Raw genomic sequence first — 23,410 nt, 5'->3', positions numbered from 1 at the left:
GAGTGACTCCTTTTGAGCAGAAGCTTCGTAAGGATCGTGAGACAAGGAGGCAAAAATAAAAACAGTACAGACACTGAGAACAAGAAATGTGTCGGCATGACATGGCCCAGTCTTTGTGACATTATGCGGTCAGGACTCCGAGTTTCGCACTGGCCTCTTCACAAACACACACACATAACACACATACCTCAGTGAATTTCACTAACAGTTGTGTCTTCTTTGTGCCTCGATCTCTACGTACACACTCACACACTCAGTTGGTGCTCACTAAGTACTGAATGACAGGGAGCAGCCTCTGGACATGTTGGGAAGGTGAAGATACTTTGGGATGTGAGGTAGGAAGGAAACGAAGGATAAAAAACAGAAAGGGGGTGGAGGATCATCAGTAGCAGGTCATTTCTTAAAGGAGACTAACAGATATGTTGTGCTTTCATAGAAACTTAGTACAGTGTTCTGCACACAGTGAGTGCTCAATAAATACAACTAATTGATTTATTTTGACTGTATTCCCCAAGCAGGGCTGATCCTTCAGTCAACATTTGAACACTTCTGAAGTGGACTGTGAAAACTGACTTTCCTGGGCTTTTGGGGGACAGATTGGGAAGGCCGTGGTGGCAACAGGTGTCCCACCTGAATGGGAGTGAGGCAGGAGGGGAGACTGAGGGAATACAGGAACTGTCGCCCAACTTGCAAGATTTAACTGAAATTAATTTGGAAAGGAAACGAAATATAACCAAAGGTCAGTGCCGTTGAGGGCCTGCAGTGGCATGAGCTTTCGACATGGTGGTGAGCAAAACGTCACCAACTGAAGCAGCATGGCTTGGTGGAAAGAGCACAGGCCTGGAAGTCAGAGGACCTCCGTTCTAATCTCCACTCTGCCAACTGCTAGCTGTGTGATCTTGGGCAAGACAATTCATTTCTCTGTGCCTCAGTTTCCTCATCTGTAAAATGGGGATTGGACACAGCCCCCTGTCTCACCTGGGGCTCACAGTTAGATAGGAGGGCGAACAGGTATTTAATCCCCATTCTACAGTTGAGGAAATTGAGGCACACAGAAGTTAAGACTCTAAGCTCGTTATGGGCAGGCAACGTGTCAGCTAATTCTGGTGTAATGTACTGTCCCAAGCACTTAGTACTGTGCTCTGCACATAAGTGCTTAATAAATATGATTGACTAAGTGACCTGCCCAAGATCACACAGCAGGTAAGTAGAAGAGCCAGAATTAGAACCCGGTTCTGCTGACTTCCAGCCCTGAGCTTTCGACTAGGCCACACTGCATCCCCTAGACTACAAGCCTCAGGCAGGACAGAGATTGTGTCTCAACTGATTATATCGAATCAACCCCAACACTGAATATAGGACATGGTTCATAGTAGGTACTTAACAAGCACCATAATTATTATAGTTATTATTAACTGGGTCTCCCCTCTCTTCCAGAGGCATCTAGGGTCAATCAAAATGTCAAGCTGGGCCATCAGCTCCACCCTTCCCTGGGGCCGGGGGAAGGGCAGGATGAGAGAAGATGACCATCTGTGGAAGAGTGGATTATCCAGTCCACTGGCTGAAGCCCCTCGGTCTTTCACCTGGATAGGTTACTCGCCCTCAGCTTCATCAGCTCTCCCAGCTCGATTGTTACTGGTCCCCCAGATCCCATGCAATCAATCAGTGGTATTTACTGATGTTTAGTGTGTGCTGAGCATTATTCTAGGCACCTGGGGTAGAATAATCTAGTACACTAGATTGAGAAGCAGCGTGGCTCAGTGGAAAGAGCATGGGCTTTGGAGTCAGGGCTCATGAGTTCGAATCCCAGCTCTGCCACTTGTCGGCTGTGTGACTGTGGGCAAGTCACTTAACTTCTCGGTGCCTCAGTTCCCTCATCTGCAAAATGGGGATTAAGACTGTGAGCCCCACGTGGGACAACCTGATTCCCCTATGTCTACCCCGGCGCTTAGAACAGTGCTCGGCACATAGTAAGCGCTTAACAAATACCAACATTATTATTATTATTACACTACACCAGACCCAAAGTTCAGCAGGAAGGGAGTAGGAACTGAAGATCAGCCAACAGTGTTTGCTCAGACCAAATGCGATAATGGTATTTATTAAGCGCTCACTTCTCCTTCTGGCATCCTATCACCTGAATCCTTAAGGAGCCCAAGAGCTTGAACTGTGGGAAAATTTGTCCCATCATCTGGCAGCCTCTCTGGCCTGCTCACAGCTGGACAAGGACCCGATTTCAGTCAAAGTCACCAAGAAAACTGAGGACCGGTTTCCCTGCTTCTGGATCGCTCTCTGAGGTGCTTAGTCTACCTCCCCCTTATCCTCGTGTCTTGGAGGATGGCACCCACTCCATCCCAGACTGCCAGATAAATGCCTAGCCTAGTTGGAAAAATGTCCGGGAAAGAAGACTGCACTACCTTCCATGTTATCTGGTCCCATTGTTTCATGCACTGCCTTGTCAGGAAGTTTGAGAGACAAACCAAAATCTCTGCCGTGGTCAAGGTCCATTTCCTCTGGTGACACCAGCCTTTCACAGCAAAACAGAGGCTTTTGGCGTGACTACGAATCTTGCCCGTCCAATGTGGGTGACGGCACCCCTCTCCACAAGTCCCTTGTCTCGACTGGCCAGGCCGACTTCGTGCTGGGCACAGACAGCCTATGCAGCAGAGACAGACTCAAAGCCCAAATGTCTCTATTTATATCTTCCCTCTCCCCGGCACTGACCTTGTATCTCAAGCCTTCAGCCCGAGCTAGTGCTTACCGCCAAGTTCCCAATGTCTCCAGCGGGAGGACGCCAGAGGCTCTTAACTCCTGCAGGGCCACACGCTCATTACCTTGTCTCCACCCCAGGGCATCGCGCCTAAAGCAGGTGCCTTAATCAACACGATAGGAATGACGACGGCGATTATGATTGATAACACGATCATGATGCTACATCCAAATTAGGTCCACAAGGCCCTGGGCAGTCAAGTCTTAATTTGTGAAAAAGTTAAAAGGAGCTCTGACATGTGGAAGGTCAACTTGAAATCCCCTTGGGTAAAGGATTTTGCCTTGGCACATTTTTAGGCTTTTCTTTGCCTCCAAGCTCCAAGCAAAACTGGCAGCCGGTAGGTGGACGCAGGAAGAAAAGGTTGGGAAATGGGTCCTGGGTGGCGGGTGGCAGGAGGGGAAAGAGGGGAGGGAGGGGATGAATGGAAGGAGAAGAGGAAAGAGAAACAGAAGGGAGGAGGAATTTTGAATCTGTTAAAGACCTGGGTACAGGGCCAGACTGTAGTAATAATAATGACAATAATAATAATATTGATAATAATGTTAATAACAAGAAGAATTGGGGTATTTGTTAAACATTTACCATGGAGCAGGCACTGCACTAAGCGCTGGGGTGATGATGATGGTATTTGTTTAGCGTTTACTAAAATAAAAATAAATGGTGGTATTTGTTAAGCATTTATTATATGCAAAGCACTGTTCTAAGCGCTGGGGGATACAAGGTGATCAGGTTGTCCCATGTGGGGCTCACAGTTTTAATCCCCATTTTACAGATGAGGTAACTGAGGCACAGAGAAGTTAAGTGACTTGCCTAAAGTCACACAGCTGGCAAGTGGCAGAGCCAGGATTAGAACCCACGACCTCTGACTCCCGAGCCCAGGCTCTTTCCAGTGAGCCACACTGCTTCCATAAACCAGATAGGTGGATACAAGCAAATAAGCTTGAACAGAGTCCCTGTCCCAAATGGGATTCACAATCTCAATGCCCATTTTACAGATGAGGTAACTGAGTCACAGAGAAGTGAAGCGATTTGCCCAAGGTCACACAGTGGACAAATGGAGGAGCTGGAATCAGACTCCAGGTCCTTCTGATTCCCAAGGCCTGTGCTCCATCTGAGACTGTGCTGCTTCTCACAGAGCAATGTGTCTCTCCACCTGCAGGCCGGGCTGGCTCAGCAAGGTCAGGAGCAGCGGAGTTAAAGTCCAAAGTGTTGTCCTCAACCCACCTGCTCCGTCCGAGGAGGCGGTAACCCACATGGTTCTCAGGACCTCGGGGCGTTCTGAAGCCGCCCCAGCTTCCCGGCCCCGCTGAGTGGGACGCCCGGACAACGGCAACGCAACAGCCGGGGGGGAGTGGGGAAAGGGATCGAGCATCCCGAGGTAGCCTGACCTTTCCCTGTCCGAGCCGCCAGCTAAGCTGCCATTTCCACCACGCCGGCGGCCGTTGCCGGTTGGGGAGCAGCTTTTATTTGCCGTGCAGAACCTGGGCCAAAGACTCAGGCCAACGTGTCAAACCGGAGGCAAAGAAACCGCGGCGGCTGGTCCCGGGTTTGGGCCGGGACCCGCCGGCGGGGAATGATCGGGCGGCTCCGGACAGTGCCATTTAGTGCCATTTCCAAACCAGATAAATAAATAAATAAATAAATAAATAAATACATAAGGGGGTGGCTGTATGGCAAGTCAGGGAGGTCGGGCCCTTAATTAACTCCACTTGTCGGCACGGCAGCAAGGCCTCCCTCGGAGGGAAGATGAGCCCACTCTTCCCCTTCGCCCCCTCCCATGGATGATTTCCCCCACCCCCTGGCCCCTACTCCAGAATCTTGGTTACCACTGCCCTGTGGGCCCACAAATCCCACGAGGAATGAGCTGATCCCTTCCCAGGGTGGCGGGCCTCTCCCGCCCTCCCCACCCCCGCCTTCCCTTCTCCTCCTCCCCCTCCATCCCCGGGCCACCCTGCTGCCCGCCTCAGCTGCCCTCTGCAATCTGGCAGGCACTGGGGCCTCCAGCTGCTGCCCTGACGGCTTCCAAATCGCTGTCTCTGTGCCCGGGTCCTGCTGCCTCTTTAATGCTCCACCGCAACCCAAAATAGACAGGCGGCCCCTGCCAGGTCCAGGGGCGGCAGGGGACAGTGCGGGGCAACAGGGGACGGGGGATGGAACTGGGGGTGGAGGGTGGGGAGAAGATTCTACCTTAGACTCTGGGCATGCAGGGAGGCGTGGAAGAGGTGGGGGGCATTTCCCACAAACCAGCACATGGAGTTAAGGACTGGGCTTTGGTTCAGTGGGCCACTTCTTCCCACCCCACCCACTCGGCCTCTTCATCCTCTTCCTCCTCCTCCTCCTCCTCCTCCTCCTCCTCCCATGCCCTGCTCATTCCCGGCTGGTGGGATGACCCAGGTGCCACTGTTTCTAACTGACGGTGCCAGGACTGCCTTGTTTCCAAAGCACAGATGGCCCGGCCCTGCGGGGGAGATCCAGTCTGTACAGCCAGGAAAGTGGGGGTGGGGAGGGGGGAGCCAGCAGGGGGGTGAAGGAGGGGAGAGGGCTGGGATCTCAGACGGATTCTCATCTCAGCCTCTGAAGTACAGGCACCTGCTTTCCCCAAACTGTAATTATCATGCAGAAGAAACGGCAGCCACGCTCCATCTCGCCAACAACTCCCCACAGCCCCCGGCAGCCCCCCATCCCTCCACCCGCTGTGTGAGGCAGCGCGGGGAGACACGGGGCTACGGCATTGTGCCCACCCAGTGCCCGCCTGGCACCCGCACTCCCTGGGTTGGGGTGAAGCCTCTCCCCCACTCGCACCCGCCGGCACGGTGGGCACCGCACGGCTCATCGCCACCCTGCCAACACAGTTGGTGCTGACTTTGGGGGATTCTCTCTGCCTCCTCTATGAACACCGCCCCCCACCCAACTTCCCACCGTCGGACTCGTTCGAGCACGAGCCCGAGGCGGCGGCTGCGTTTACTCACATTCTCTTATCCGCGTTTGCCCTTCCGTTAAGTTTTCCCGAAACATACGGCAGGCAGGTTGCAGGCGGGCTGGAGACCCCACGGGTGGCCCGTGTTCCGACGCGGACAGAGCGGCTCTGCTGGGGGCTGCCTGCTGCCGCCTGGCCTCCCGCTCCCGCCTGGCCTCCCGTGTCCCGCCTGGCCTCCCACTCCCGCCTGGGTTCCTGCTGCTGCCGCGAGGCACTGTGAGGCACTGCGAGGCGCTGGAAGGCTCTGCTCTCACATCCGTTCCACTCCTCCCTGTTTGTGTTCTCGCGCAGCGGCCAAAGGGGGGGTCGGGGGGGGGGCGGCGGTGGCGGCGGTGGCGGGCGGGGAGGGGAGAGAGGTGGCGGTGAAGGGAGGAGGAGGAGGCGGCGGAGGAGGAGGAAGAGAAGGAGGAGGAGGGAGAAGAGAACCAGAGCAGAACTGCTTTCCTTTTCAGGGCTGGGGGTTGGAGAAGAGACTCAGGCGGTTGCGGCTGCAGCTGAGGCTGGATTGGAGCTTATCTCCAGGTTCCAGGCAGGAGTCTCCCAACTCTCGGCAAGAAGCGGTCAGAAACATGTCCCGTCCCCGAAAGGCAGGCTTCAATCTAGCACCGTAAGAGTGTGAGCCCCACGGGGGACAGGGACTGTGTCCACTCCCAACTCTCGGCAAGAAGTGGTCAGAAACACGTCTCGTCCCAAAAGGCGGGTTTCAGTCTGGTACTGTAAGAGTGTGAGCCCCACGGGGGACAGGGACTGTGTCCGCACTGATTAACTTGGATCAACCCCAGTGTTTAGAACAGTGTGTGGCACATAGTAAGCGCTTAACAAGTACTATTATTATTATTATCATCATCCAGCTGCCCATTTAGCCCGTAGCTAAGGGCCACTCAGTGCCCCAACACTGCCCCCCCTGCCTCCCCCAGCTTGCCTCCACTCCTCTCCGCAGATAGGGGGCGACTCTGGTCTGCGTTCCCACCAGCTAGCCAGAGGCCCAGGATCAGGGGCTGAGCGTGGGTGGGGCTGAGCAATGCCACCGGGGCCACCCTTGCCCTGGCCCCACCCCAGCCCCGGCCAGAAAGCCAAAGAAAAAAGCCAGGGGCACAGGGGTACAAGGAGCGGGTTCTAATCTTTTCCTCTCACTGATTCGGAAGCTCTGAATGGGGCCTTTCAACAGTGTTTTCAACAAGCCCAAGGTGACAAGAGGCGGGCCAATTTAGCCACTCCCTTCCCTTCTCTCCCTCCCTCCGTCCTTCCCCCGCCTATCTGAACACCAGCAGCGGGCGACGATGGAGGCGATGGAGGCAGAGATCTAGGAACTCAGAGACTCTCCTCTTGCCAATTTTTCAAACTAATTTCCTCTGTCCCAAAATGTTCTTGCTCAGCGGAGAAATTATTTCTATGGACTGTGGGCCTGTTGCGGGACAGGGATTGTGTCCGAAATAATTCACTCCTATCTACCCCAGAGTTTAGAATAGCGTTTGACACAGTAAGCATTCAACAAATACCATAAACAGAATGAAACAAATTTCTGCTCTCAAGCTGGGAACAGGTTCCTTCTCTTCCTGCTACCTGTCTTCTTCCAACCCTAGAAGCAATATGGCTCAGTGGAAAGAGCCCGGGCTTGGGAGTCAGAGGTCATGGGTTCGAATTCCGGCTCTGCCGCTTGTCAGCTATGTGACTGCAGGCAAATCACTTAACTTCTCTGTGCCTCAGTTACCTCATCTGTAAAATGGGGATTAACTGTGAGCCTCACGTGGGACAACCTGATTACCCTGTATCTACCCCAGTGCTTAGAACAGTGCTCTGCACATAGTAAGCGCTTAACAAATACCAACATTATTATTATTGAGGCCCAAGGCTTTTGCTTCAGTCTTTGCTGCTGGACTGCCTTGGGAAAGGGAGGGAGGGAGAGACAGAGAAAGAAAGAAAGAAAGAAAGAGAGAGAGAGAGAGAGAAAGTGTGTGTATGTGCCCACGCACAAGACACCCTAAATGCAGTTCCTTAAAACTCCTGAGGATCTGTGGAAGGAAGGAAGGATGGGAGGAAGGGAGGAAGGGAGGGAGAAAGGAAGGAAGGAAGGGAGGGAGGAAGGAAGGAAGGAAGGAAAGAAGGAAGGGAGGGAGGGAGGGAGGGAGGAAGGAAGGGAGGAGCTGGGTTAATAGAGCGGGAGGCTACTTTGCCAGTGCTGAGTGCACTTTACTGCGAGGAAGAATGATGAAGTCTCAGCTGGGCTCCACTTTGCTCAGCAATAGATGCTTAATAACTGATTCTCCTCCACCAGGCAAGACATCTCAACCGCAACTGGGGAAGAGGCTGGGGGCCTCTACTTTAAGTTCACTGCTTCAGCGTCATCTGAACTTTGGATCTGTCTCTGAACAGATCCAGGTCAAGAAAGAATTCACCTCCCCTTCCGGCAGCATTCATTTTTCTGTCCTTTTCTCTTTAACCCTTCCTCACCCAGATAACACTTGTTCCGGTTTCACAACCCAAATCTGCGTGCACTCATGCATGCGTGCACTTACACACACAAACATACATATCTCACCCGCACAATGCATTGTGGTCTAGTGGAAGGAGTTTAGGAATGGGGGCCAGGGGACCAGGGTTCTAATCCTGTCTTTGTGGCTTGCCTGCTGGATGACCTTGGGCAAGTCATTTAACTTCTCTATGCCTCAGTTTCTTCAATTAATGGTATTTAGTGAGGGCTTACTGTGGGTACAGCACTGCAGTAAGCACTTGGGAGAGTACAACTCCTCATTTCCCACCCAAACCCTGGCTCCCATGATAACTTTCCTATCACTGTAGATGGCACCACCAATCTCCCTGTCTCATAAGCCCAAAACCTTGGCTTTATCCTCGACTCATCTCTCTCACGCAACCCATATATTCAATCTGTAACTCCGGTTCGACCTTCACAACATAGCTAAAATCCACTTTTTCCTCTCCAGACTGCTACCAAGTTAAGCCAAGCATTTATCATATCCACTCTGATTACTGTATCAGCCTCCTTCATGACCTTCCTGCCTCCGGTCTCTCCCCACTCCAGTCCACACTCCACTGTGCTGCCAGGATCAGTTCTCTACAAAACCATTCAGTCCATGGTTCCCCACTCAAGAACCTCTAGTGGTTGACCGTATACCTTTGCATCAAACAGAAACTCCTCACCCTAGGTTTTAAAGCAATCAATCACCTCATCCCCTTCTACCTGACCTCCCTGATTTCTTACTACAACTGAGCCTGCACGCTCGGCTCTTCTAATGCCAACTTAATCACTGTACCTCGATCTTGTCTACCTCACCACTGACCTCTCGCCCACGTCCTGCCTCTGGCCTGAAACATCCTCTCTTTTCACATCCGACAGACGATCACTGTTCCCACCTTCAAAGCCTTATTAAAAGCACATTTCCCCCAAGAGGCCCTTCCCGACTAAGCCCTCATTTCCTCTTCTCCCACTCCATTCTGTATCGCCCTTGCCCTTGGATTTCCAGCCTTTACTCACCTCCCCCTCAGCCCCACAGACCTCATGTACAGAGCCATTATTTATTTATTTATTTATTTATTTATTTATTTATTTATTTATTTATTTATTTATTTATATTAATGCCTGTTCCCCCCTCTAGACTGAAAACTCGCTGTGGGCAGGGCACCTATCTACCAACTCTGTTATGTTGTACTCTCCCAACCACTTAGTACAGTGCTCTGCACACAGTAAGCGCTCAATAAATATGACTGATTTCAACACATCCGAGTTGGTAGACACATTCCCTGACTGAAATATCTGCTCTCTCTCTTATTTAGACAGGGACTGGGTCAGATCTGCCTGTATCGTATCTATCCCAGCACTTAGTACACCACTTGGCACACAGTAAGCACTTGACAAATACCTCAAATAATGACTACATCCTGAACAAGGAGGAGGTTGACACCGGCAAGGCGGGGAACAGCTGAGGGGCGGAAATCGTTTCACCAGTCCTCTGAGGAATGGTTCGGTTTCTGCAGAGCAACAGCCCGGAGAGCAATGGCTACAGTTGGGCTGGCCACAATTCAAGGTATTCATACTACTGCTATTAGTACTGCTGAGAGTAGTGTCATATGAGTTATGGTCAGTCCCTAAGGTTGAGTATTTCTTTTGACTGCTGAGGGGTTTCGAGTGTGTACGTGTGTTCATGAAAGTATACATGTGTGCTCGTCTATGAGGTCACACTATGATCTGGACATCTGGAGGACAGGACAGGCTTTGAGGTTCCCACTAAGCACTGAGCCATGTCCGCACAGCCTCCTGGGTAATGCTACCTGAGGACAGTATGAGTGTTGACTAGGAAAATGTCTCAATGGTGGGTGTTTTCTACCCCAATTTCTAAGAAAAAAAAAGTTTCATTTTGAAAAACCAGAGATTCTCCACCTGAGGCGGAAAGCCACGAGCAGAGGCCTGGGTTAGCCCATGAGAACTGGAAAATGAAATGACTCTGAACAGGAAGCCAGGCGAACTGTCTGATTTTCACCCACTTGTGCAGAGAGGAGCAAAACTGCTTCCAAATGTGAAGTTCAGTCTGCTTTCAAAACACCTTCTGGGTGAAAGGGTTCCAGGATTATAAGGGCAACCCTTTGGTGTGGGGACTTGGGGTTTTGCTTTCAGAAAGGAAAATCTAAACTCATGGCACCCCTAGAAGTTGGCAGAAGGGAGGATCCTGGGCTTCATAAGGTCTCCAAACTGGGCGATCAATCAGTCGATCAATTAATGGGCATTCAAGGACCAAATGATGGATATCGGACCCTCAACTCTGTCATCCGTCTCAGACTGATGTGTCATGTGCTCCAAGCCCTGCCCAAACCACAGCACGGATACACAGACTTTTATAACCCCTGTTCCTTCCCCACCTATAATTTATTGTAATATCTGTCTCCCCCACTAGGCTGTAAACTTCTTGGGGTCAGGGATTGGGTCTATCGCCGCTCTGCCACTGGTTTGCTGTGTGACCCTGGGCAAGTCACTTAACTTCTCTGGGCCTCAGTTTCCTCATTTGTAAAATTCAAGGGATTCAATCCTTCTCCCTCCTACTTAGACTCTGAGTGCCATGTGACACAGGGACTGTGTCCAACCTGATTATCTTGTACCTGCTCCAGTGTTTAGACCAGTACGTGACATATAATAACCACTTAATACTATAATTATTATTACTAATTCCATTGTATACTCCCAAGCACTTGGCACAGTGCTCTGCACTGAGTAAACACTCAATAAATACTATGGATTGACTGATACCTCTTCACCTACTGTGTGGACTCAACTTACCACCTTTCTCTCTCTCTCTCTCTCTCTCTCTCTCTCGCTATCTCACTCTCTCTCTCTCTCTTTCTCAAGTTGAGACCAATGCTTCTCTGGACAGCTAGAATCACTTGGACCGAACCCGAGATTCCTGTGAAAGACAATTCCAACCCAGCTTCTCTGTCGGTTGTTTGGAGAAGCCTGGCCAGAAGATACGGGTGACGGAAGCAGCACTCCCTAGCGACATATAACCTCACAGCTCCAATTTCCAAGGAGCGTGTGCTCTGCTGCTTAGAAAATCCCATGGAAAAAAGGTGCCGGCGGAGGGACCCACGTCATTAGACTAAACCACTTCCATTTGGCCTTTTTCTTTTCTCTCAGTCAGGGTGGAAACCTTGGCAAAACTACAGCAGGCCTGAAGAGGGGGTGGGGGGCTGGTTCCCTGGAGAGCTGGTCTTTCTCTCGGTCAGGACAGTCTCCCTCCCACTGGCACACCACCCCCACCCAGGCCTCGGGGACCCAAGCAAACCAACCGCAGCCAGTGTGCAGTGGGCGGGAGGGAGATTCCCGGTTCCCTCTGCCCGGCTGCCCAGGAGGCGGTCTCCGCTCAGGCCTGGAGCTCAGCTAGAAATTGGTTCCAGGCGGCTGGGAAGATGTGACATGTGGAAACCACTCATCTTTGGCCCCCCACCTCCAACTCGGGGTGGGGGTCGGGGAGGGAGGGGAGGAGGAGAGATCACCTCTGCAGTTTCCCCAGGAAATACCTGGACACTAGGAGAGTGGTTTCCTCTGATCTCCAAAAACCCTGGTGAGGAGGGAAGACTTTCAAGCCTCTGCATCTGGAGGGCACACAGTCGATCTTTGTTAAAGATGAGGACGCCACCCCCACAACCACCACGCTCCCCATCTCCCAAGCCCATAACCTGGGCGTTAGCCTTGATCTCTCCCATATCTTTTTCAACTCCGTATTTGGTCTGTCACCAAATCCTGTTTATTCTTCCTCCCCCGATTTCCAGAATATGTTCCTACCTCTCCATTCAAATGGCCATCAGGCCAGGCCAGACACTCGTCTTATACTGGCCTGACTACTGCATCACCTTCCTCACTGACTACCCTATTTCCAGTCTATGCTTCATTCTGCTGCCTGCTTCTAAAATGTCATCCTGTGCCTGACTACCCCTTCACCTAAATGTCCAATGGTTACCCATTTCTCCCCACATCAAACAGAAACTCCTGACCATTAGCTCTCTGCCTCCTACTTAGCCATTCTCTTCTCCCATTCCACCTCTGCATGCACTTTTTGTTCCGTCCAAGCTTCCTGCCCCTTCTCGTCTGGCAGATCTCTCCTTACCAGGTCTTCAAAGTCCTTCTGAAATCATATCTCCTCCAGGAGGCATTCCCTGACTAATCACTTGTCTCTGCCATTGTACTGCTCACCCCTCCAGCCACCTCAGCAGCTCTGTGTCTCATAATAATAATAATAACTGTGCTTAGGGAAGCAGCGTGGCTCAGTGGAAAGAGCCTGGGCTTCGGAGTCAGAGGTCATGGGTTTGACTCCTGGCTCTGCCACTTGTCAGCTGTGTGACTGTGGGCAAGTCACTTAACTTCTCTGTGCCTCAGTTCCCTCATCTGTAAAATGGGGATTAACTGTGAGCCTCACGTGGGACAACCTGATTACCCTGTATCTACCCCAGCGCTTAGAACAGTGCTCTGCACATAGTAAGCGCTTAACAAATACCAACATTATTATTTGTTAAATGCTTACTATTGGAGAAGCAGCGTGGCTCAGTGGAAAGAGCACGGGCTTTAGAGTCAGAGGTCATGGGTTCGAATCCCCGCCCTGCCACTTGTCAGCTCTGTGACTATGGGCAAGTCACTTAACTTCTCTGTGCCTCAGTGACCTCATCTGTAAAATGGGGATTAAGACTGTGAGCCCCACGTGGGACAATCTGATTACCCTGTGTCTACCCCAGCGCTTAGAAAAGTGCTCTGCATATAGTAAGTGCTTAACAAATACCAACATTATTATTATGTGTTAGGCACTGTACTAAGCCTGGGGTAGGTACAAGGTCACACAGCGGACGAGTGGCGGAGGGGGATTAAATCAGGTCCTTGTGACTCCTAAGCACTCAGGTACTCGTAGCTCCCATGGATATGGTGTAAGAAGGCTTGTACTCCATTGCTTCTGCCTTTCTGGAGTGTACTTCAGTGCCCTTCTACCTTACAAGACTGTAAACTCCATAAGAGCCTACTACAGTGCTCTGTCCACAGTAAGTCTTCAATATATAGAGAAACAGCATGGCCTAGTGGATGGAGCACAGGTTTGGGAGTCAGAAGGATCTGGGTACTAATCCCGGGTCTGCCACTTGGCTGCTGTGTGACCTTGGGCAAGTCACTTCAGTTCTCTGTACCTCAGTTACCTCATCTGTAAAATAGGGATTAAGACTGGGAGCTCCATGAGGGACAAGGACTGTGTCCAATGTGATTAGCTTATATCTACCTCAGCACTTAGTACAATTTCTGGCACACTGCAAGCATTTAACAAATACCATTATTAGTATCAGTATAGTGCCTGGCACATAGTAAGAGCTTAAAAATACCATAAAAAATAAATGAATAAATGCCACTGCTTAATTGATTGAGGACAGGGATCATGTTTACTGATTCTATTATACTCTCCCAAGTCCTTAGTACACTGCTCTATACCAAGTAGGTACTCAATAAATACTATTGATTGATCGACTGTCTTTATTACAAGCATGTATGTGAGTAATAATAATCATAATGATGGTATTTGTTAAGTGCTTATTATGTGCCAAGCACTGTTCTAAGCGCTGGATGACTTACGCCGAATGGAGTTAAAGATGCAAATTGTATTTACCGTTTTATACTGCTCTATCTTGGCTGGTAGGCTGTTTGTCCTTATTTTGCCAGCTTGATGACCGTTAAGAACAGAAAGCAGCACACAGGTAGTCCTGGCAGTTTCCCTAGGATAGTTTGGTCTTCCCAAGGAGTCCCTGAAGAAGTTTTGATGTGAGACTAAAGCCAACTTTCAGAGTCCAGCCCTCTTTCTCTTTTCTGGAACTGTTCCCCTCTAGATCGTAAGCTCATTTTCAACATGAAATGTGTCTGTTACATTCTATTCTCCCAAGCGCTTAATACACTGATCTGCACACAGTAATAGCTCAATAAATACGATCGACTGACTGATACAAGAAAGTCCCAACAACCCCTGCAGTATGGCATTATCATAGAACTGTAGGTGGGAATGGGACCTGTGGAGATCAGTTACTCCAACCCTCTGCTTTTGTGCAAACTCCCCCAAATAGAACAAAATTCAAGAATGGCTCCTCTGACCCCGGGAAGCGGCCCTGAAGCATGTGCTGAGCCAGGGAGGAGTGCTGAATCTTTGCCTAGCCCAGCCCAAGAGCCAATCTAACTCACGATCTCGATCTGGCTTGCCAAGAGCCGAGCAGGCAGGCGGGCATTACCCCACGCACCATCTCCAGTCACCTCGCCCTTCCTACTCCGTTCCAGGCCCAGGAACTCCCACCCAAGGGGGTGAGACTGGACTGGCAGCCAAGAGGGGATCTCGCCTGCCAGTCAGCAAACACGGCCATGCCAGGTGAGCTCGACGGCAGGGAGAAGGAGGATGAAGAAAGGGCACGGACCCAGAAAGCCCTGGCATCCACCCATCTTGCCTTTACACAAAGGAAAGAGAGTGATACTGTCGCTAGAGTTTGACAAAGCAGGAAGGGAAAATGCCAGGTTGGAACTTGGGAGGCAAATTAGCTGTGGCTTGGGGCTGCTTCCTCAGGCCCACCACCTGCTGTGCTGGGGATGAGCCCATTGGCCAGCTGGCTGATGCTTGGAGGCACTGGCAGGGCTGCCCTCTGTCCTCTACCCAAGCCACCAGAAGGGTGTGGGGAGCAGGATGGGACAACCCAAGATACCCCCTCTTAATAAGGCTGGCACTCCCTCACTTCTTCCACAAAGAGCTTGCTGATAGGGAAGAAGAGCATTCTTCTGACAAAGCGCAACCCTCTGGCTAGAATGCAAGGTGCTCTGCTCCGAGGAAGTTCTCAATAAATGCCACCGGCTGCCCGACTGATGCCAGACGAAATGGTAGTGTGCGTGCCTGCTCTGGTGCAAACTGTCCTTAAAGCGAGGTCCAGCACCAACAGACCCCCAGCGTTACAGGAGAACCGAGGTTCTCCAGGGTCCATGCAGAGATGGGGCTACGGATTTGGGTTTCAGCTAAGACCAGCTGCATCCACACAGCTTGACCGATGAGGTCAGTCCTGGAGGTGCAAGGCTAAAATGATATTTTTGACCACAAAATTTCCTTCCTCAAAACAAGCTCTTTGCTCACAGTCACGTCCTGCCAGCTAATGTCCCTGAGAGTGCTGTCCCTGAGGACAGGGTGGCTGCTTTCTCCCCAGCCCAGTGCATCTTAGGCCTTGTTCCCATATGGCCAGAGGGTCACCATCCCTCAGGCCACAGTCAGCCTTGCAGGGACTCTACTTCTCCAGAAAACCCACCCAGAAGGGCCCAGGCCTGAACTGTGGAACAGACAGATGGCTGGATGCCGGGACCGACCTCACTCTGTCCTCATCTCGAGGCCGCTGGTCCCTCTCTGGGGCCCTCTGCCTTTCTGGAAGAGGACCCGGGAGGGTGTCACGCGGACAGGACGGGACGTGTCTGCAGGGTTCCAGCCCTCGCTTTGGGAGCATCAGTGACGTCGGAGTTATGTTCACGACCTTGCTGCTGACCTGGTCCGTCTGCACCGGCCAGCCCGCCCAGCCCACAGCTCCAGCTAACACTAGGGCTGTCTAGGGGACTGTGTGTGTGTCTGTGTTTGTGTGTGTGTGTGTGTGTGAGCACTTCTGGGTCAAGGGGAGGAAAAAGTAAATCCTGCTCCTGGGGAACAGATGAGTACGGAATCTGGCAGCTGGGAGTGCCCTCAAGTGATTGCCCAGTCCAACCTCCTGACTCCAGGCAGGGCAAGGCCAATAACCACCTCCCACGCAGGACCCAGGGTCCCCAGATCCAAGCCCCAATTCAGAGGTCACAGCTTGGCTGGGTCCCTCCCACGCTCTACTGCTCCAGCAGTCACATGGAAACCAGGGTGCATTAAAAAAAAAATCCTACCCCATAATTGTCCCAGTGGCTGTAATTTACAGCAGATGAGCACACCGGGATATATTACATTATTAAGAATGTCACTGAGCAGGAACGGTATGCTCTCCCCAGATTTTTCTTCTCCTCCTGGCTGACTGTAACAACAGGGGATTTCTCTCTCTCGTCTGCACCAGCTCCATCACGTCTCGTCCCTGATTGGAGGATCCACGCCTCCAGAGAACTACGCCGGCCGCCCGCCGCCAAGACACTGGTGGCTGGGACTATTGGCAGCAACTTGAAGCATCTCTGAGTTAACCCCATCGTGACTCATTGTAAGGAGGGATCCTTACAATCTACCCGACCTGCCTGCCTCCACTTCTTCCGGGAAGACGGCCCGGATCCAGCCATCTCTCCCCATTCATCTGGGATGCGGCTGGCCGATCTAATCCCAGGAACTGCCAACCCCCACCACCCCAACTCCATGCCCGAGAGCGGCCTCCCATAGACAGCAGGAGTAAAGTTGCAGAATGAGGGTAACCTGGCCAGCTTCTGGCATGACTCAGCCCGAGTGACTCCATCCAAGGCGGTCACTCTGACTGACCATGGTGCCCTAAAATCCCAGAGTGATAGAGGGCTGGAGAGGGAGAGTGGGCTCAGCACACGACTTTGCTCATGTTGGAAATGTCTTTTGTACTTATGTGTCTACGTCCCCAGGCACACACACCTAGAACCTGCATGCACATATGTATATACACAGAGACAAACACATAAGTAAACACATAAACACATAAATATGCATGCATGCACCACACACATACACACACAGCACCTGCATGTGCATGGACACATAAAGGCACAAAAACATGTGAGCCCCTTTGTCCCTGTGCCCTGGCCCACCTCTCAACTCTTTCATCCAAGGGGGCCATCAAGCAGGACACAGGGAGAAGGCTGATTAGGGCTGGCTTTTACTAGAAGACACTGGGCTTGGCTAGTCTTCTTGCTCCAGCCCCTGGGTCTGCTGTGGAGTGAGAGCACGACCCACGCATTGCACCATAACTGCGGTGCTGGGCCCCCTTGCCCTAGACAGGGCATTCTCCAACCCAGGGCTGCACAGAGCAGCTGCCCCAACTGGGGTGTGCAGCCCAGATGGCCCGGACTGGCTTCTTTGGGCAATGCTATCAGCAAGCCTCTTGTTGCTATCCACTGTCTGCCACTCCCATCTGGGTGAGCCTTGTTCAGGGGGAAAAGCGATGGGACAGGAAAGGACTCGGAGTCCCAGATCTCCGGGGACTGAGAGTTTGGGGGTGGGTAAGGCCGAGAACTTTGACCATTTGTAAACTTCTCATTTGGTCAGGAAAGTCTACACAGCTGGAGTGCTGTTCAACCTTCTCTAAGGCTGCAAGAACTGGACCCAACACTTGGGCCAGATCCGGCTCCCCAAGCAGGTCCACCAGCATCCCTTTACAGGCCAGACTCAAGACCAAAAGCCAAGACAGGATCACGAACAATGACGTCCCGGACTCCAGTCGGTCTTCTTGACACTTACCTGCTGTGTGGCCATGGGCAAGTCACTTAACTTCTCTGGGCCTCAGTTTCCTCAACCATAAAATGAGGATTCAATACCTATTCTCCCTCCTAGTTACACAATGAGCCCCCCTTAAGATAGGGACTGTGTCCGACCTGAACACCTTAAATCTACCTCAGCACTTAGAACACTGTACACGGCTAATGACCATCATTAAAAAAAGAGCTATGCCCAACTTAACACAGCTGTGCTGATGGGACATGTGAGGAGAATAGGTGACATTAGGACATCCAAACACACCATCTTCAAAGCCTTACTAAAATCACATCTCTTCCAAGAGGTCTTTCCTGATGAAGCTATCTTTTCCCCAACTCTCTCTCCCTTCTGTGTCACCTATACACTTGGACCTGTATCTTTTAAACACTTGATATTCACCCAACCCTCAGTCCCACAACACGTATGTCCATATCCGTAATGTAGTTATTTATTATGTCTATCCCCCTCTCTAGACTGTGAGCTCCTTCTGGGCAGGAAACGTGCCTACCAACTCTGTTGTATGGTACTCTCTTAAGCATTTAGCTTAGTATTCTGCATGTGGTAAACTCTTGATAAATGCAAGTGAATGACTGATTATATGGTAGACTCTCAATAAATACCACTGATCGATTGATTGCATGGAGAACTGAAATTGGGAAACTAAAAGCCAGGAGGGCAGAGGACATTTTTCAAGGGCACGGTAGGTAAAACAAAGCCATAGAGAATGCCGCATCCCAGCTGAAAACTGGATAAAATAATAATAATTTGTGGTGTTTGTTAAGCGCTATATGCCAAGCACTGTACTAAGGGCTGAGGTAGATATTAGATATTCAGGTCCCACATGGGGTTCACAATCTAACAATCTAGTAGGAAGAGGAATGGGTATTGAATTCTCATTTAGCAGATGTGGGAACTGAGGCACAGAGAAGTTAAGTGACTTGCCCAAGGTCACGCAGCAGGGAAGTGGCAGAGTAGGAATTAGAACCCTCGTCTCTGATTCCCAGACTCGTGCTCTTTCCACTAGGCCACGAACTGCTGAGAACAAACCGTCACAGTGCACTGCCAAGAAGAAAGGAGCACCTCTCCTTCAGCAAAAGCTTCTAAGGAACGAGTGTCAAGGAAGCAAAAGAGAAAACAGCACCAGGCGCTACAAACATCGAGTGTGAAAATGCAACGAGGGACAGCTCTTTGTTGTGCACAAGGTGGTTGGCTGGACTTGTGGGTGCCACCGTGGCCTTTTCAGCCACACACGGGCTTATAGGTGAACCTCACCATCAGTGGTGTCTTTGAACACGTGGGGCAACTAATTGTATATACAAACCTAGGAACTTGGCCATGGGATTCATGCGATCAGGGGTATCACGACCAGAGGGCCAGCAATAGGGTCCTTGTCAACAGTGAGGCGAGATGGCAGCCCGAAAACCTGGATCCTTCCTTTCTCTACCAGGGTGGACACCAGTGAGGGAGTCAGGCAAATGGAGGTGGGGAACTCTGATGTCCTGCCCCAAATCTGAGAGTGCATGGTAAGAGCTGGACACTGGGCAGCTGGCCGGTGGGGGAGCTGGGGGAAGCAAGTACTTCTGTGGGGGGGCCTACCAACTGTTTCTGAAGCTTACAGTATTTAAGTGTTTATTATATGCCAAGCACTGTACTAAGCACTGGGGTGGATACAAGATATTCAGGTTGGACAATTCTGTCCCGCAAGGGGCTCCGCAATCTAAGTAGAGGTGATAGGATTTAATCCATATTTTTAAAATGACAAAACTGAGGCACAGAGAGTTTAAGAGACTTGCCCAAGGTCACCCAACAGAGAAGTGGTGGAGCAGGGTTTAGAAGCCAGGTCCTCTGACTCCCAGCTCTGGGCCCTTTCCACTAGGCCACAGTGTTTTAGCAGTAGAGCCCAGCAGGCACAGTGCAAACAAGGCCACCATCGGCAGGCTGTGCAGACATCCAGACCCAACGGCTGAGAACCTCAGAAAGCACGGGCCCTGGAGGACCCATAAACCAGAGACTCCTGTGGTTTTGTGGTCTGAGCCCAGGCAATAACAACCTTTCTCCACCTGTAGGAAGCACAGCCTGAAACTCGGCTCGAGACCAGAATTCAAACCGCTCTGTCCCCTAGCAGACCGCCAGGGTAGAGAGTCGATCAAAGCTATTCAGGACCGGAGGCCTCAAATCCCAGACACTCCCCAACCTCCTCGTGACACCTGCAGGAAGGTAACCGGCTTGACATTCTCCCCCCACCCCCAATCCTGGAACCATAGCTCGAAATGTACCGGTTGCGGCAGAGGCAATGAACCACCCGCCCGCTGCCGTCCCCCAAAATCTTGCAGGAGTCTTTCGACAGAGTCCGATTCTGCCCTTTAGGCAAACTGACTGGCTGCCACCCCGTGGGCCTGGAAAGAAGGGAAGAAGAAATGAAGAAAAGCCCGATACCTTTTTTAGCCGTTTCCATTTCTTCCTCCGTCCAACGCGAGCTCTCGTTCATCTCCAGAGAAGCTGGGAAAGGAAACAAATACCGTCAGTTTGCTGGATTGGGGTGTTCTCTCTGATCTAACTACTGGGGACTCCCCAGGGGGTTACCAACAGGCTTGCTCCCACTCTTCCCTCATCCCCACAAGGAACGTTGGTAGTGGACACCTGGCAGAGAAAGCAGCCTGCAAGCTCCCTTAGGGACTGCTCTCCCTGTCTCCTGAGGCATCTTAGGAAGGAGGTTTGCGGGGGAGGGACACCGGGATGTGCCAAGGGACTTGGAGAGCCTGAAACTCCCGGAAAGGATAAGGACAACCACTCTCCCAGGGCCTCCAGACCATGTCACAAACGCCGATTCTCCATTCATAACGCGTTTCCAAACCGCAGCAATCATCCAGTAGGCTACTTCTATTGCCGGGCACTTCGGCAAAGCTTCTTTCTTCTGAGGAAATCACAACCTCTTCATACATCATTCAGACTCCAAACACCCCTGAGAGGTGGGCAGGAGACAATGGAGACTGCAGGGGAAACTGAGACCGGATACTTTGTCCAAATGAAATCAGGAAGCAAGACAGGCACACTAGGCTTCCAGCCCCAGAGTCTGGACTTCCAGAGAGCATTGCTTTTTTCATTAAAGCAATTCTAGTCAAATCCAGAGAAGCAGCATGGCTTAGTGGCAAGAGCACAGGCTTGGGAGTCAGAGCTTGTGGATTCTAATCCTGGCTCCGCCACTATCAGCTGTGTGACTTTGGGCAAGTCACTTCACTTCTCCGTGCCTCAGTTACCTCATCGTAAAATGGGGATTAAGTCTGTGAGCCCCCCGTGGGACAACCTGATTACCTTGTATCTTCCCTAGCACTTAGAACAGTGCTTGGTACATAGTAAGTGCTTAACAAGTACCTTCAATATTCATCCAGTTCCTAACCTTGAGCAAATGCATGGGTTCCCATTTCTCAGCTTGGGTCACGGCCCCGGAGTCCTGGAAGAGTGGAAAAGGGACTAAAGGGCCACCAGGGGATGGCAGAGCTAAGCGGTGAGAGACTTTCTAGGGAGGCCAGAGGCGGGCTCCAGCCAGGACAGAATTGAGACCCAAACTCTGACCAACAGCTGGCCAGCCGGGGGCAGAATGCAGAAATCTACCGGAGAGCCTCTCACTTGTCTAATTCCCCTCCACGCTGCCTATCCCTGCAGGTTCCTTTCTCCATTAGGAAGGTTTTCCCAGGTGAGACAAGCTCAGTTTATCTGCCTCTGCTGTTCAGATGGAAATTGACAACAAATCTCTCCCTTCCCAGGGGAAATTCATGGCCCAGAGCAAGATCTGGGCCTCCTTAAATGACATCTACTCAATCCCCTCATCTGAGCTCTGGCTTTGTATTCAGACGGATGGTTCATGGGGGAAAAAGAGACCCTAATTTAGAAGTAAAAAGTCGGGCCGGCAGGGAAGATTGACGCCTCAAACACCAAACTGCATGCCCCAAGTTGTACCAGGGACTGCTTCACTAACTGCAGCCAGATGGCCACAGCAGCACCTTCAGTCATCTGGAGTGAGGTCAACACTCTCCCACCTCTGCCCCCAGTGTACCCTCCCCATTCTTTCAACCCACCCACTTCTGCCACCTAGTAGGCAACTGCATTCTGGAGTTGGGCCCTGGGGCCATAGATGGCCGTGTTGACCCGATCTCAAGAGGGCCAGCTCAAATGGAAGCCAGCTCAAATGGAAGCTGGGGAGCTTCCAGGCCAAAATCCCTTCCCACCTTCACCGTCTCCTGCATGGTGGAGGCAGGTCCAGTATCAAGAGGCCCAAGTCACAGGGATGGAGGGTGGAGGGCAAGGAGGTCGCTAGTGCAGGCTTTTTTTTCACAGTGGTATTGTTCAAGTGCTTAGTGTGGGTCAACTACTGCTTTAAGCACTGGGGTAGATACGAGTTAATCAATTTGAATACAGTCCATGTCTCACATGGGGTTCACAGTCTAAATTCCCATTTTACAGATGAGGTAACTGAGGCACAGAGAAGTGAAGTGACTTGACCAAGGTCACACAGCAAACAAGCAACAGAGCTGGGATTACAACCTAAATCCTTCTGACTCCCAGACCTGGCCTCTACTAGGATTCAGCTGCTTGCCAAGTCTCTATCCTCTCCTCTGCTGGGTCAGTCTGTGCTAATGGACAGAGGTCACTCCTCTCTTTGTGCTTCCTCCCCGTTTCCTTTGTCTCCTCAACAGCCCAACCTAGGGTCAGTAATTAACCAATCCACTGCTATCGAGAGGGGCCTGGGATTTCCTGGATCAGCAGTTCTCAGCCCACACAAGCCTCACACTCTGGGAAAAGGTGGGTTATGTGTATTTTCTTTTTCTTTCTTTTTTTCCCCTCTCCCTCTTCCTCCTCCTCCCTCTCTCTCCCCTCCTTCCTCTTCCCATCCCCCAACCCCCTGACCCCCAAACCCATCAGGGGGATGCCTGAGACAAAACCCCCGAGCCCTTGAACCTGCACTGGCAGCTTGAAAGACTGCTCAGTGCTCAAGCTCCACGCTGGCTTCCTCCCAAAGGGAAGCCACCTGGAACCAATGTCTGGTCCCCGAGCGACTGAAGTGGGGAACTGCTCTACTCACTAAGGGCTCTGAGTGGGGAAGCTTTGGCCAAAGCCGTAGCTGCTCAGGTCCCCACACTGAGATAACGAACAGAGAGGGATAAGGATGGAGGGATAGGGAGAAAAGGCAGCAGCGCCAAGTGGAAAGGGCATGGATCTGGGTCCTGGGTTCTAATTCACTTGCATGCTGTTTGGTCTTGGGTGGGTCACTTATCTTTTCGGTGCCTCAGTATACTCATCTGTAAAATGGAGATTCAATACCTGTTCTCCCTCTACCTTAGAGAGTGGGCTGGGGACTGTGTCTGACTTGATTATCTTTTATCTACCTCAGAACTTAGTTCGGTGCCTGGTACATTGCATGCTCTTAGTGGATGCCACAGTTATTATTAGAAGGCGGGTTGGAAATGGAGGGGAAAGGAAAAACCGTGGAAGAGGGAGTATGAGGTTCTATTATTTACATACAGGCACATGTGCACAAACATACACACGCATACCCTTATATGTCCACTTTTGAAAATGACACGAAAGGTGAGATCCTATCACATTAGTAGAAGAGGCTGTACTGGGAGATCAAAGCTCCCTGGAGAGTCCACCCAGGCAGTCCCCTGTGGCGGGCCCAAGACTGGCCCTCACAAGACCAGCACTGTTTTAGAGTCGCCTCTC

General features: G+C 51.4%; 1 protein-coding gene across 12 annotated transcripts in view; it reads right to left on the bottom strand.

Moving 5' to 3' along the window:
- NCOR2 (nuclear receptor corepressor 2) overlaps positions 1-23,410 on the bottom strand; it is a 415,012-nt gene that overhangs the window by 74,655 nt on the left and 316,947 nt on the right. For all 12 annotated transcript variants that reach the window (XM_029056817.2, XM_029056799.2, XM_029056861.2 and 9 more), the window contains one exon: positions 20,126-20,188. In XM_029056817.2, the coding sequence (XP_028912650.1) occupies positions 20,126-20,188 (63 nt within the window). The remainder of the gene's footprint in view (positions 1-20,125; positions 20,189-23,410) is intronic.

Source organism: Ornithorhynchus anatinus, chromosome 2, assembly GCF_004115215.2.
Source record: "Ornithorhynchus anatinus isolate Pmale09 chromosome 2, mOrnAna1.pri.v4, whole genome shotgun sequence".
Classification (NCBI taxonomy): Eukaryota; Metazoa; Chordata; class Mammalia; order Monotremata; family Ornithorhynchidae; genus Ornithorhynchus; species Ornithorhynchus anatinus.
Note: the sequence above shows the minus strand (reverse complement) of the source record. Positions and strands in the feature narration are given on the sequence as shown.